The following is a 14,738-nucleotide window of genomic DNA, read 5'->3' as shown; positions in this document are numbered from 1 at the left end:
TATTAATGTTATTAATAATAGTATTGTTACCTTCTTCGTCTTTGTGGTATGGAACCCTTCGGAATACTCAGTCCCTCCACTATGATAGTCAATGCCGTACCCAACGGAGGAGATATCATCTTCAAAAATCCTAAATGTCAATGTAATAGTCGCGTGATATGTATATATCCTTTATTAAAGAATCGTTGTTTCAATTCATTTAATCAATCGTTAAATAAACATTTATTATTATATTCAATTACATTTCATATAATACAACGTTTGATACCACTTAATAACGAAAAAATGCGAAGAAACGCGAAGAGACGCGCACTACTATCTGCCCGTACGAACAGTTAAAGAATGAAAACACGCGGAGCACTCGTAAACACGGTGTGCGCTATACGTATAATATGCGAGCGCTAGACGCGGCGCGTAAACAATAGTCAAGGCTCACGCTCCTACAATATGTAAATCAAAATTCAACAATATTACGAATAATGTTTAACTGAGGCACTATAACGTCTGGACCTGTACGGCATTTTTTCCATAAGGTGTGAAATTCTTACTGCCATGCGTGATTTTCGTCCGTGAAGTGTATAGAAATTGTTCTTATAATTGGAAGGATCTGTCAAAAATCCAGTTTAATATGATTTTATTTTTCTGGATACTCCAAAAAATGTTTTTACGGCGAAACGTTTGCAATTGGCGTGAAGTGATTACTCACGGAAATGTAAAAATATTTTTCTTTCTGTGTGAAAAGTGACGGAAATGAAATATTCAACAATATTATGAATAATATTTAATTTGACACGAGGCGCTACAACGTCTTTTTGTAACTGGACGTTGAATAGTGTAATCTTTACACTAAGTTTTAAATAGCTTCTGAATAATATATCATCATGCATTTACTGTTTTCTTTAATAGACGTTATCAAAGATAGATTATGCAGATATCTTACGTGTGTTACAATAAACAATTGTTAAATAAATTAGCTGTCGCTATACATATGTATTATTAAAATACTATGCAAATTTCAATACAATCCAGAATTTAAAAATATTTAATGTTGAAGCTATTTGAATTAGGCTGTTATGATAAAGATAATCGTCCATTGATTATCATGAATCTATTATTATATTTAATATTATTTCAAATTTATAATAGAATAAATTACATTAAACATTTTTGACAATTTGTCGATATGCTTTTTTAATATTAATTTATATTGTAATTTATATTGTATAAAAAATAATAAATATAAGAAAATCTAAAATATATGTGTAAAGAAAAAAGGACTGTCGATTAAAATCGGCCGAGATGATGGAGGGTCACCATAAATTGATCAGTTTCTAAACATACAATAAAAGTCATAGCATAGAAATTTGTTATAATTAACGAGGTTTGACTCTCGTTAGAACTATATGTAAATAATCAGCATGACACATTTCCGTCAAATGATGTGCTGCTACAAATATTCGTAACTGGTACAAAATTATTAACTGTTGGAATTTTATCTTGAAGTGATTACATAATTATTTAATAAACTTAGAACTAACAAGAACTTTTGACGAATGTCATAATATGTCCAATTATTTCTTATACTTTAGGAAAATCTTTAGGAAGAAGATGTGTGAAATTAGTACATTTATTTTTTTATTTTTTTTATTTTAAAAATATGAAACTTTATTTAATATTTATCAGAAACTGTAGAACTATGAAAAGTACTGAAATTATCTTCTATCTTTTAAAATAATAAAACGTCAACTTCACATAATTTTTTTGTAGATTAAAATACTGATTAATTTTAACATAGCATATATATATATATATATATATATATATATATATATATATATATATGTGTGTGTGTATCAATACGCTATTTATATCCAAAAGCATAAAATAACATTTTATTTTAATATCATTATTTTGTTGACAATCTCTTTTTCCATAAATATGCTATATACATGTATATGTATATATAAATATGACATATTGATAAATGTAATTAGTGTTCATCAATACTTTATTCTACAACAAAAAAATTACGCGAACGTAAAATTATAATTATACATTTATATAAATGTATAATTATATATTTATATAAATGTATAATTATATAAATAATCCACGTATAATTATATAAATACCCATGTTTTGGAAAGTTCGTGAATTGTCAAAGTAGCATGGATACACAGAATGGGATTTTATCGGCAGTGTCAAAAAATGGAAGTGACTACTTAATTTTAATATGCTAAAATGGAACTTAAGAACGATAATGTACTAACAAGATTCGTCCCACAAAAAAAAAGGCGGGATAGTCGCTTTCAGGCTTCTCCCTGATGGGAAGCACGTGATTGTAATGTTTGACCAGTTAACCTGTACATGAAGCGTTGTTTATTATTATCCAAATGTTTTACAAATATGTAATTACAGCAGAAAAGTAGTGTATATTTTTGTAAAATTGTATTTTCGCAATTATTATTTGCGAACTACATACGCATCTAATGAGCGCTAATGAGAAGTTTGAGGGTTAGGTTGGACATACGCTCGTTACGAATTATAATTTATAGCTGAAAAAAAGCAAAGCTTTTAAAGGAAAAGTTTTTAATTTTGATAAATACGATGCAACATAGTTTGTTTTCTCAGAATGTGCATACGAAAAATCACGATTAAGATAGATTTGTATATATGTAATTAAGGTTTATAACACCTTTATTTATACGATTGTTTGACTTTCTCTGAGTGTTTTTGAGTGCTGCATTTAGAAGAAAGTCCAGTATCATGACTGGTACTATGAGACAGCTAGAGGAGCGTCAGCTCCCCGCAGAGGTGACGACGATGTTATGGTCACCAAAAATGGATCTTTTAGCAATTAGCAATGTAAAAGGTTAGATTTAAAAACTAATATTTTAAAGACTGTTGGCCAATATTTATTTTCCTCTTATTTGATATATAAATAAGCTGAATTATTTATTTCAATTAACTTTAACTAATGTATAACATGGAATTTAGAAAATTCAAAAGTCACTACTTGTAATGCAAAATTTTATAGGTGAAGTCGTTCTTCATCGACTCACATGGCAGAGGGTGTGGTTATTGAGCCCTCAAGAAGAGTCTGATACCTCTGTTCATCTGGCATGGAGACCAGATGGAAAGCTTCTTGCAGTATGCTATGAAATTTCCAAACAACTCTGTCTTGTTGATGTTGAAACTAAGAATATTATTCATAAAACCAAATTGCCAGGCAGTGAATCTGCTGTCTGTATCAAGTGGTTGTCGTTGTCCAACACTGAACATGAAAGTTCATTGACGAACGATAAAACTAATAAACCTACCGGCGAATACCTACCACCTCTACCTAATTTAATTAGAAGTTACAGTACAGAACCTGAACGGAAAGAATTTTTAACTCATAGTTTAGATATGCTCTTTGCAAGTATCTTGTATTGCAATCCTAATAAATCTAATATTTCTAATTGTTTATTAATAATAACAGTCATATATTTTTTACAGATTGGTCAAAAAAATGGTACAGTTTTAATGTATATCTTTGGTATGTTTTATTGTGACACTATATCTGTGGGGCATGGAGAAATTTTACAGATTGTAGGTGGAGCTAATGATCCAATATGGATTACATGGAAATACAATGATAATTATGTTAAGATAACTAGAGTATCTTGTCCACTGTTTGAGAGAAGTACAGCATTTCTCAAGGTTACATTCTCAATTGTATCTATAAGAAAGTTTTAAAATAGAAAACATTTTTTCCTGAAATATTTTACGCGTGATAATCTAGAAGTTTATATTTTAAAGAAAGACAAATAGAGAATTTATATATTTTATTTTCAGGTTGCGCAAATTCAAGCCAACATAGAATGTTTGAAAGATTATCTTTCACGTACTTTGATGGCCACCTGTGAAGCTTGGGAGACAATACTTTTGGAAATGGATGAGAAACTCACACGATATGCAGAGGCAAATCAACCTGGTGTTATGGCCGCGGATTTTCTAGAATTATTAATGATTGGAATACCCACAAAAAGCTTAGAAACTTTTCTACTTCGAGATCTCACGGAGAAAGGATTGAAAAAATTTGGACACAGTATTGAAATGTGTTATTGCAACATACAGGTATTGCAAAGAATACTTTAGATATTCTTTTAATTTAATCGTGTAATTATCTATTTAAGCTACATTGATTATGCATAAGTTTTGAATATCAATGATTATCTGTCCTAGAAACTGGTCTCGAAAAATTTAACTAGTGTGGGTATGGCCTTGGTTTATCAATTAACTGAATTGAGAGGTATGGCAAGAGTAGGCGGTACATACGAAGCATTAGGTTTACGTGACGTAACACTCATAACTAATGCTATTAATGAATCTGAAGCTTTCTTGGCAAAATCATATGAGATCGAGCAAGTTATAGATCAGAGTATGCGCAATTACAAAGCATTTTTCCGGTACGAGTCACAAAAATTGAATGTTTAGCTACTGTTTGTATTTAATTGTTTTAATTTGTTTTTGTATTTTTATAGATGGCTGTATGTAGCGATTCTTCAACTAACGGACGAAAGAGCACCATCGGAAGTGAGCCGTGTAAGTCAACAGGAATTAACATTTATCGCAGAATTTCTGAGTGACTTCGACAAGCCGAGAGCAAATGGCAGAGTAAATTTAGAAAAATTGGGTCAATATCTACGTCATGAAAATCTGCAAATTCCCTTAACTTCAGAAGGAAGTGAATGGGCTGCCATGCTCGATGAAAACGATTGTTTGCGCGATTATGCACATATAGTAAAGCAGAATTTTAATTTATCTTTATTACAATCTCATACAAAATTAGTCGCTGCTGTAGAAAATGTTTTTGCCAAAGCCTACCAAAGCTTGGTTGATCACTTCATGATGCTCTCTATCTCTTTACCATCATTTATATCTCTTTTTACCACCAGTTACATTTCGCAAATTGTAACAAACGATAGAAATCTCTTGTTAGCTATAAGTGATGCTGACAGTAAATTTTTAAGGCTTTTTAATGTCAAGTATTCATCAATAGAACCTGTATCTCTTAGTTCAAAAATGGCCACGATAGATGTGGGTCACAAGCAAGGTTAGTAATATTACATATTGCGCATTATTTCTCTATTATGTTATAAAAATAACTAATTTTTCCAGCATGTCTTGGAGAATATTCAAAGGAAAGCATCGACACTGTAATAGCAGATCTGCAATTTTACTCACAAGATTATCTCAGTTTGCTTATATTAAATAAACAAACTCGTGCATCATTTCTCATACAACTGCCATTACATATTTCTAACGTATCTATATTCGAATATCAAGATGATGATACAATAATATCAATAACAGATTTTATCGGTGCAACGTGGCCGAAACCATTTTTGGGAATATCTGCAAGACGACTAGCGGTCAGTGGCCCTCGAAAAATAGCCGCTATTTTGAGTGAAAATAATAGAAAGATTCGTTTAATCGAAACTGAAGCGGAACCCGAAGATGAGGAAGATGATGACGAGGAGGAAAATCGATTTGTAGAAAGTATGATGGATACTACACCTAGTGAACATTTGCCTGCGAAAACAACAAAAACTGATGGACAAGAGTTTTATAAAGAAGAAAACAGTTGAAATAGAAGTGAAACACACTTATGAATTTTTTTATACATATAAAAAAAATTATGTTTGCGAATAATTTTTTAGACTGAAAAATCTTGATTTAACTTAATTATTTATTCTCAAAGTCGATATTAAACTTATTTATTGTAAATAATTATGGAGTTATTATGAGATATATATTCTATATACAAGATATATATTTCTAAAATATAATAATTATTAATATTGCAAAAGTTAATTAACTATACATTATTTTCATGACAAAAGATAAATATCAAGTAATAATATAATAATTTGTTGAAAAATATTACATTTAAGAGGATAAAAAAGATACTAAAATAACAATTATCTATCTACAATATGTATATGTATACAAGTATAATTTATGACATCGCTTGTTCTTTTTGCATTTGTTTAAATACTTTAGGGAAATCAATGTCAAAAACAGCATTATCCATTCCAACGTTTTCGATGTCTGATGAAACTCCCGGTCTATTATTTGGCGTATATCGCTCTGGAGAATTTTCTCTTGATTCTTCCAGATCTATAAAAATGATTGAAAGATTATTCCATTTTCAATGAAAGTACATTTTCTTCTTGTATATAAATTTTCATAAAAAAAAAAATTTACCGAAGAATCTGTGACTTCTTCTTCTTTTAACAATAATAATTAGAAGAATGACAGCTACAGCAACAACCAATACCGTAACAGCAGTCATTCCCCGCAACAGGTTCGTCTATTGAAAGATACAATTATTTTAATAAAATATAAAGTTGCGACTTTTTATATATGTTATACTTTAAGTACCTCAAAATCATTCTCCCAAAGTTGCTCCCAATCGTTCGTAACTATCAATTCAACAGAATGAACTTTCAATTGAGAATCATCAAATAGACCCTTTGAAAAACATTTATAAAATCCAGATTCTGCCGACGACACACCCTAATTATGAATTGCAAGATATATAATCTTGTTATATTGCTTACAAATACAAGCTACTTAAAAAAAAATTATAAATTACTAAAAACTTACTCTAATTTGAAGTGTACCAGTCAACACTTCGTAATTATATTTCTTTTCATTTATAGGATTTCCCGGACCGATGACATTGTTAGTTCCAAATTGCCAGAACATAAAACGATGATGTTCATCAATACTTAAACATGGAAGTTCAGCCAAGTGTCCAGCTATCACTTCTTTCACTGTTACTAAGTCAGTTACTTCAGCTTCAGATTTTTGTAACATGAATGATGAATAAAAAAGTATAAAAAGCCACATTGTCACCTAAAAGCCAATGTTATAAACATTACAATTCAAACAAAAGAAAAGAATCAGATAATATGTATTTCTTATTATATATGTATCTTTTTGTTTGTTAAATTGTATATGTCAAATAACTAAATTGTATCTAAGAAAAAAATGTTAAATTTATAGAAATACATTCAATTACTGTACTCTATCATGAATCTATCATCTAATGTTAGCAAACTGTTAGACATGACTACTCTGTCTTCCTGTTTTATCCCATAATTACATTCTAATTACACTTAATCACCCTTTTCTTCACAATTGCTGCAAAACCAGTTTGTTGTTCACAGATGATTGTCATAATAATTATTATTCAATACACGCAACAAAGAAAAGGACTTCTCTAAATGAATGTTGTATAATCATATGAATGGCTCTTTTTTCTCTCTCCTTTATATGCAATTACTGATTTGCTTCTATTTTTTCTGTTGAATCTGATAACACTAGTGAAAATGAATGAGTTTATATTGGAAAACACTTTCATTTACTGACGAGAAGATTGCTACAACAAGCACTGTCATGGAGTTGCTTATTTTTAACTCTGTCCTATTTGGCCTTGTAATACCAAGTATTTATAGTTGATTAGACCTATATCTTGCAATTGCTCTATGTTCTAAGATCTTATTATAAATCAATCTACTCTAACGGAAGAACAATGTAGCATATTTAAATAAAAAAATAAATAAGTAGAATCAATGAATAGATATATTTTTATACTTTTATATAATTGATGTACAATATCCGATATGTATAAAACAAATTATTATCCACGTTTTATAACGTTAAAATATAAATTGAACATAATATAAAAGTAACAGAGGTATGTTAAGTATAATATGTATATATTTGATTATATACAGCATAATATATTCAAGATAATTTGATATTAATATAACAGTACGTACATATTTTTAAATAACTTGAAACAAGTTGAAACTCCATCGTCAATACCTAGACTGATGTATTAAATGGACGAAAACATCTACTGCTAATACTGGAAGAAGCAACCAGAATGGTGCTAGCACTGCTTTGGCTGGTAGAGACCAGTGAGGAGCTTCCAGTTTTAGACAAATTAAAATCTGAGCACACATCTTCAAAATCACAGCTATCATGTACCATGCCTGAAACAATTTTATGGTTCATTAAAATATAATCTTTTTTCAGTTAATTAAGAATCGATTATATCGTTTCAAAATCATAAAATTTTTCTTAATTATCACATTAGTCTTTTTGTAAAAAACAATTCGGTATTTGTTTATATATTATATATACGCGATAAAAATATCTTCAACTGCGAAAGAAAGATCTGTATCTTCCAATTATTGTTCAAAGCTAGACACTTACTTCCCTCTGCAAACTATTGACACGGCCGTTCTTGCAATGCGAGATCATATTGAACACAATGTAAATAAGGAGAATGTTGTCGTAGAGCCACATTGGGATGAAAACTATGAACCAATTCCATTGTATTCTCTGATCAAGTCTCAGGACCAGCAGGATCAAAAATATGAGCAGATTGAACCAGGTAAAAAGAGCGCGATGCAAAACCGCCATGGTAGACTTATATTTAATTAATAATAATACGCGGTTTCGTAAAGTCTATGCTATTCATTGATGTTTGACAATCCTAACCTTTTGTCACCAACCTTTTGTAAGCATGCTAAACTACTCTGTTTTATCAACAGATATTATTATTATTATTGCTAATACAAATATTTTACAGAACTTCGCAAGATGACGCTGTATATTCGAATTAAAATCACTTGCAATTTTTAAAGGACGAGAATCTGTTTTTAAAATCATAATTTATCCTTGAATAAGATTTGTAACTTGTTGTGTTCTTTGCCTTAAAAATGGTTTCAAAAAATCAGTAATAAAACAATCTTAAAAAGAATATGACTAAAGAAAAGAAAACAAAAGTTTAATCTATGATATCCATAAAACATACATAGAATAATAAATATATTCTGGTACACTGAGAAATTTCAATATATTATAATAATTAGTATATCAGTAATTAGTATATCAGTATATTAGTATATCAATGATAGAAATAAAAGAAAATAGAATTGATAAACAAATATTTAGTTTATCAAATGTTAGTTTATTTTAAAAATGTTATTTGTCAAATAAAGCGCAGAAGCTAAATTTAATTAAATTATTTAATTTATTTATTATTATTCATTTTGAATAAATTGAATTTTTTTGTATATTAAAATGCATCTAATCCTATATATTATAAATATTAACTTTGAAAACTTATAACTGCGTGCAAAAAAGAAAGTTGTTCAAATCAAACTATTTAAATTTTGTTCACAGCAATATTTATTCTGTATCAATTTTTTTTTTAATTCTATATGAAACATATGAATTATACTTTAACAATTAAGCTTTGAATAAAAAATAGTCAGTAATGAGAAGTCAAGTGTAAGACTGTTATTATTACGTCACATGAGTGACGTAATAATTTGCAGTACCTATTATTTTTCCCCATGTCATTGCGATAAATTACATTTGGACACGCTTATTTTATACTGGGTATTTATCATCAAATCTCCTATCACTTCCCTATTCTGAAAATGTCGAACTTCCCCTCCACCTATTTTGAAGTCTGCTTTTTCGATAAGCAACTTTCCTATTTTCTATTATTCCATTTCTACCAACGTAGATTAATTTTAATCTCGATTTGAATTACTTTTTATTTATTTTTTTCAATTTTAAAAATTAGAAAAAGAGTAAAAGTTAATTTGTATTGGCAGAAATGGAATTTGTTTTTTCGTTTCTTTCAAGACCAGGTTATTTTAATTTTCTAATGTACAGAATAAAAATATCATGCTATTTTTTATTCGCTCATTACATATATAATTTTACACCAAACATATCGAAAAAGCAACACAGCAAGAAATTTAATTTACATGTTAGTAGATAGTTTAGAATAGAAAGGCTCAGAATATTACTATCCTTGAACCATCAAGGAGTGAAATTGCGTGTTGCTTATCGGCGACCAGTAGAATCATGCGAGGAGACGTCATCGTGAGATTAACAAACGACAGTTGCGTATCTCGCAAATTGTAGCTAAAGAATTTAGAATAAAAGAGAAAAGAGAAAGCAAAAAACAAATACAAAAAAGAAATAAGAGAAAAAGAAGAGGAAACAAAACAGAAACGATCAAAAGAAGAAAAAAATTCATTTATTACGTGTTAGCTACACTCTTGTAACGTAATTATTATTATTGTCTGACAATAGTCCGATATTTTTAATATTATTAAATTAATTTCGTAAACAATAAAATTACGATATTTTCGACTGTAATAGATTTTCATCGCTCTAAAAATAATTAATGACGTAATCAAAGGTTCTGCTTTGATTTAAAAAAACTGAATATAATTATATTAAAATAGTTAGACGCTTAATTCAAAAAGATATATCAAAAATATAATTATATATATGAATTATTTCACAATAAATCTATTGACAACGTAATATTTCACACTTTTTTAGTCGAATCTGAAATCAACAATATTTCCAATGTCATCAACTTTGAATTCCTACAATCGAAAACTACGCTATAAATTAAAAGCGTAAATGGAAAGCGTTTTTTGCTTATCTTTGCGAAAAAGGAGAGAGGGAAGAGAGGCAGAGAAAAAATATTAGTTACACCAGTGCCGGATGGCAATCAGTATGATTTGTCTCTCGATACGTGAGTACAATGTCGATCTGTCACTCCGCATTTGTCTCTCTAGATCTTTGTGAATAGATCGATTCAGCATTTTTCGTCAGTCGAACTAAATAAAAAAACGTACATCGAGTGCATGTCGTTACAGCTGCTCGAGAACTCAGGGGAATTTTACGAGTGTGCCTACGCACGGATGCATTCTTCAACAGAGCTGAAATAAATAAAGAATATGGACGCGACAGATGATTCTCAAGTACGTAATACTTCACACTGACGGATCGTTAGATTCGGATTTAAAAAACAAAATCGAATTGCTTCCATTTTCGAAAGCGGAAACATGAAAAGTAATCGCCATCGAGCATGTGGAAATTTGATGATGATTGTTCTTCTTGAGACGAAAAAAAAGCGAATTTCCGAGATTTAATCTTTAAATCGATAATCTTTTTTTCTCCTGTTGTTCATTTTTTAAATTTTATTTATTATATTATTGAGAAATAACGATAATTTTATTTACAAATGCGCAAGCGAATATTCTGCATGTATTTTGTCGATGGCTATGTTTTATGCAGATCGCCTTCATGGATTGTTGATTTGTCGACATTGAATCTCAATGTAATGAGTAATTTTGTGTAATGACTGTGTAATATATTGTTAAAAACGTAACAGAAACAAGTTAAGAAACTAGTCTTTATATAATCCATCAGCGAGATCAGAAAAAGTTGAATGTGGAATTGATATGCTAATCATTACATGTATATTTAACACATTACATGTATATTTAATGTTCGTTGTTCAAACATTATTTTTATACCTGTGTCAGTTGCTGATATCAGAATTATAAATGTTATTTAGTATTTAAAATAAAATGAATATGTGTATATCAAGCTCTTTGGAAAGAAAAAGAGGAGAAACGGAAAGTGCAATTAAAAGGTAATTTTGATTAAACCGTTTAACTTCTAATTGGCGATTAAGCAGCATGCGATATTTTGTTAATGAAAATAAAATTACTACTAATTTCTTGTTGCTCACGCATAAACAAAATCAAATTAGAAGTAATTAGAAGTTTGTATAGTCAGAAATATTATTGTAAATAATTCATATCCATTTCTATCAAAATATCTATTAATTATGATCTTGGTTTAATTTATTCTATCTTTTTTCAATATCTTTTTCCTAGAATTAAAAAAAGATGAAAAATAAACCGAGATTGAAATTAATTTATAGATATATTGATATAAATGAATGTCAACTGACTATATTAATCATCGATTTAATTAATCTCTTCATATAGAACCCGAACCTCAACAAAAAACAGTTTTTTGTTTTGTACTCCCTCTCTTTCTTTCTTTAGCCTAAAAGAAGACTGCAAATAAAATAAAATAATCATATCACGCGAGTGCTATCTGTTCATTTTACTAACGTTTTCACTTCAAGAGATAATAAAATATATCTTCTAACAGACAAAAAAGAATACGAAGTCGAAAATTCGAAGTCTGACGTTCGCGATTTTCGTTCTTTTTTTTTTCCTTTTTGCTGACCACGCGATAATAGAAAGACCGCGCGATAATGAAAGGCATCGAGAGATATGCGCGTGTAGAGATATGCCCCTGATCGGCGCGGCCGATGCCGATGGTAAAAAAGCACGCGGCTTTCAGCCTCAACATAATACATAATATAACATAATGCCGCTATAAATACGTCCGCCTAATGGTCCTATCCCGAAAACGCGAGAAGCCGAGTCTATTTTGGCGGATTAGAGCGAGTTCCGGAGTTCGGCGGCGCGTGTCCCCGAACTGATCCGACACTGAGTCGCCCGGGGAATCGTCGTCCCGGGCGAGAGCAGCGCCTCGATTCTGGCGATCTCGACGCGTTGCGTCGCGTCTTCGCGGTACGATCACCGCCGGCGCTCTGCCCTTTAACCTCTCCGTCGGATCCACGTGCACCACCGTCGGCCGCGATGTCGAACGTACGAGCATTGGTAAGGCCCGCTTTTTGACTGAAACGATTACGATCGCGAATATCACAGAGGAATATCGTTTCGCGAGTGTCGACGATTTGTACAGTGGGCGCGGTGTCCTTTTTTTTTTTTTTTTTTTTCTAACGATGGCTTATGTTCATTCTTACCAATTCAGATTAACTTTCGTCTCGACTTTAACTTACTTTTTATCTTATTTTAGTTTTAGGAATTAGAAAAAGAAAATCGGTAAATTAAGCCGAGATTAAAGTTAATCTAAATTGATAGAAATACGAATGGACTTTTTTATCAATTTATATAAAAGTTGTTCTGTGAAGATACGGTAATAGCTTTTGTGCGAATGTTGGATATAAGATCATTATTTATTTACATCTCTGAAACGCTTGATTTGCAAAAATTCTTAAAATTTAACAGGGGAAATCTTTTTTAAAAATATTAGAGTTTACTTTCTTTTGTATCTCAAAAGAAAGATGACCTTTCAAAATCAAGATTAAGGATGTTCTATAAGTTATGTTAAAATAAAATTTTATGTCCAGATAATGCCAGTCTTGACTGCTATGGGAACAGTAGTTGTTATAGGAGTAGTATTTAAAATATATAAAATTTGGAGTGAGAAGAAGAAATCTGCACCGATATTGCTGGTTGATCCAGTAGTTAAGTATAGTCTACCTCTAATTCAAAAAGATGAGATAAGTCATGACACCAGAAAGTTCAGATTTGGATTGCCAACGCCAAATCATGTGTTGGGTTTGCCTGTTGGTCAGCATGTACACTTGACAGCGAAAATTGGAGAGGAAGTGGTGATACGTTCATACACACCTGTTTCGAGCGACGACGATCGCGGCTATGTAGATCTCGTCATCAAGGTAAATGAAATGCAATGCATAATTGATGACAATGAGAAAAAAATGCACTTTAATTATGTGTGGTTTTCAGGTATATTTCAAGAATACACATCCAAAGTTCCCCGAAGGTGGAAAATTGTCTCAGTATTTGGAAAATATGAAAATAGGGGATACTATTGACTTCAGAGGTCCGTCTGGCAGATTAGTTTACAGAGGGAACGGTAATGTCTCTATAAAACTTCTCAGGAAGGAACCGCCTACAGAATATAACGTTAAAAAGGCAAGTGTATTTACTGCTATATTTATATATTAATGTATTATTAAGAACTTTTATTTCTAAGATATGTAATAAAACTGTTTATATCTCTGCATAGATGGTTATGCTCGCTGGTGGTACAGGCATCACACCGATGTTGCAGTTAATTCGTGCGATAATAAAGAATCCCAACGACGAAACCCAAACTTCCTTGCTATTCGCCAATCAGACCGAGAAAGACATCTTACTACGAGACGAGCTAGACGAGATCGCTAAGAAATATCCGAATAAATTGAAACTTTGGTATACTGTAGACTCAAGTAGCGAGGGATGGCTTTATAGTACGGGATACATAAGCGCTAATATGATAAAGGAACATATGTTTCCACCATCGCCAGATACAATTGTATTGATGTGTGGACCACCTCCGATGATCAATTTTGCTTGCATTCCGAATCTTGATAAACTTGGCTACAATACTAAATTACGATTCGCGTATTGAGTACAAATTATTTCACAAAAAAATAAAGATTGCAGATAGTTTACAAAGACATGCCTTTAGTACTTTAATAAAGTTAAAGACCAGTTAATTATGTTTGAATAATTCGCTTAATATTAATATAAAATATCAAATAATGCCGATGGAAGATCTGCAGAAATATTTGTTATCTATAAAGACAACTCCAACAGTATTGATAATTATTGTTATGAATTTACAACAATCAATAATGCATTTGGTTAGTGGCATTATCCACATAAAAAGTATAGATGTCTATAAGATCAAAAATATTCATAAGGCAAACGCCAAAAGAACTCGTTTTTTTTTTATTTTTCATTGAGAAACACGCTGTGATTGGCAAGTAGCAAATAATTGACAAAACTTGAGAAAATGACAAATCGAATGTACGCGATATAAATATTTGCCTTATCATTGAAATGTACTTTATTCAATACTGTATCTACATGTTATAAAAACGACCTGTATATAAAATAAATGAATAAAGTATGTTGCTAGTGTCTAAGATATTCATACAAAGAAATTATTGTATCTCACAG

At 30.6% G+C, this 14,738-nt stretch overlaps 4 protein-coding genes across 7 annotated transcripts; 2 read left to right on the top strand and 2 right to left on the bottom strand.

The window, feature by feature from the left end:
- Positions 1-2,156: 2,156 nt before the first annotated feature.
- APC4 (anaphase-promoting complex subunit 4) lies at positions 2,157-7,081 on the top strand. 2 transcript variants are annotated; one of them, XR_016137911.1, is made up of 8 exons: positions 2,157-2,872; positions 3,038-3,417; positions 3,499-3,702; positions 3,838-4,119; positions 4,228-4,451; positions 4,527-5,098; positions 5,164-6,352; positions 6,711-7,081. XR_016137911.1 is itself a non-coding variant. In XM_011642861.3 (7 exons), the coding sequence occupies exons 1-7, from the start codon at positions 2,767-2,769 to the stop codon at positions 5,631-5,633; spliced, it is 2,238 nt and encodes a 745-aa protein (XP_011641163.2). In that variant the 5' UTR covers positions 2,157-2,766; the 3' UTR covers positions 5,634-7,081. The 2 variants fall into 2 exon arrangements, 1 of the variants encoding a protein (XP_011641163.2); XM_011642861.3 differs by having other exon boundaries at positions 5,164-7,081.
- LOC105429710 (uncharacterized) lies at positions 5,717-7,828 on the bottom strand. The gene is made up of 5 exons (XM_011642857.3): positions 7,178-7,828; positions 6,655-6,906; positions 6,430-6,564; positions 6,253-6,358; positions 5,717-6,165 (listed from the first exon to the last, which is right to left on the bottom strand). Exons 1-5 carry the CDS (start codon positions 7,229-7,231, stop codon positions 6,005-6,007), a joined length of 708 nt encoding a protein of 235 aa, XP_011641159.2. The 5' UTR covers positions 7,232-7,828; the 3' UTR covers positions 5,717-6,004.
- Positions 6,689-8,801, bottom strand: LOC148937900 (transmembrane protein 60). The gene is made up of 3 exons (XM_011642858.3): positions 8,275-8,801; positions 7,836-8,051; positions 6,689-6,906 (listed from the first exon to the last, which is right to left on the bottom strand). The coding sequence occupies exons 1-2, from the start codon at positions 8,482-8,484 to the stop codon at positions 7,875-7,877; spliced, it is 387 nt and encodes a 128-aa protein (XP_011641160.2). The 5' UTR covers positions 8,485-8,801; the 3' UTR covers positions 6,689-6,906; positions 7,836-7,874.
- A 1,662-nt stretch (positions 8,802-10,463) lies between these two features.
- Positions 10,464-14,708, top strand: LOC105429708 (NADH-cytochrome b5 reductase 2). 3 transcript variants are annotated; one of them, XM_089070607.1, is made up of 5 exons: positions 10,464-10,630; positions 10,755-10,859; positions 13,118-13,447; positions 13,518-13,706; positions 13,801-14,708. In XM_089070607.1, the coding sequence occupies exons 2-5, from the start codon at positions 10,836-10,838 to the stop codon at positions 14,182-14,184; spliced, it is 927 nt and encodes a 308-aa protein (XP_088926733.1). In that variant the 5' UTR covers positions 10,464-10,630; positions 10,755-10,835; the 3' UTR covers positions 14,185-14,708. The 3 variants fall into 3 exon arrangements, with proteins under 3 accessions (XP_088926733.1, XP_011641155.2, XP_011641156.2); XM_011642853.3 differs by having other exon boundaries at positions 10,465-10,859; XM_011642854.2 differs by lacking the exons at positions 10,464-10,630; positions 10,755-10,859 and adding an exon at positions 11,984-12,584.
- The last annotated feature ends 30 nt before the right edge of the window (positions 14,709-14,738 follow it).

Source organism: Pogonomyrmex barbatus, unplaced genomic scaffold (genome assembly GCF_055798465.1).
Source record: "Pogonomyrmex barbatus isolate J1 unplaced genomic scaffold, ASM5579846v1 scaffold10, whole genome shotgun sequence".
In the NCBI taxonomy this organism is placed as follows: domain Eukaryota; kingdom Metazoa; phylum Arthropoda; class Insecta; order Hymenoptera; family Formicidae; genus Pogonomyrmex; species Pogonomyrmex barbatus.
Note: the sequence above shows the minus strand (reverse complement) of the source record. Positions and strands in the feature narration are given on the sequence as shown.

Bases quoted from the DNA above. Each gene is read 5' to 3' on its own strand.
- APC4 (XM_011642861.3), top strand. From the start codon at position 2,767: ATGACTGGTACTATGAGACAGCTAGAGGAGCGTCAGCTCCCCGCAGAG. The intron at 3,418-3,498 runs GCAAGTATCTTG...TATTTTTTACAG, and splicing joins ATAGTTTAGATATGCTCTTT to ATTGGTCAAAAAAATGGTAC. The intron at 3,703-3,837 runs GTTACATTCTCA...TTTTATTTTCAG, and splicing joins GAAGTACAGCATTTCTCAAG to GTTGCGCAAATTCAAGCCAA.
- LOC105429710 (XM_011642857.3), bottom strand. From the start codon at position 7,231: ATGACAATCATCTGTGAACAACAAACTGGTTTTGCAGCAATTGTGAAG. The intron at 6,359-6,429 runs GTACTTAAAGTA...ATCTTTCAATAG, and splicing joins TTTGGGAGAATGATTTTGAG to ACGAACCTGTTGCGGGGAAT. The intron at 6,166-6,252 runs GTAAATTTTTTT...TCATTTTTATAG, and splicing joins AAGAAGTCACAGATTCTTCG to ATCTGGAAGAATCAAGAGAA.
- LOC148937900 (XM_011642858.3), bottom strand. From the start codon at position 8,484: ATGGCGGTTTTGCATCGCGCTCTTTTTACCTGGTTCAATCTGCTCATA. The intron at 8,052-8,274 runs GTAAGTGTCTAG...AAATTGTTTCAG, and splicing joins TCAATAGTTTGCAGAGGGAA to GCATGGTACATGATAGCTGT.
- LOC105429708 (XM_089070607.1), top strand. From the start codon at position 10,836: ATGGACGCGACAGATGATTCTCAA. The intron at 13,448-13,517 runs GTAAATGAAATG...TGTGGTTTTCAG, and splicing joins ATGTAGATCTCGTCATCAAG to GTATATTTCAAGAATACACA. The intron at 13,707-13,800 runs GCAAGTGTATTT...ATCTCTGCATAG, and splicing joins CAGAATATAACGTTAAAAAG to ATGGTTATGCTCGCTGGTGG.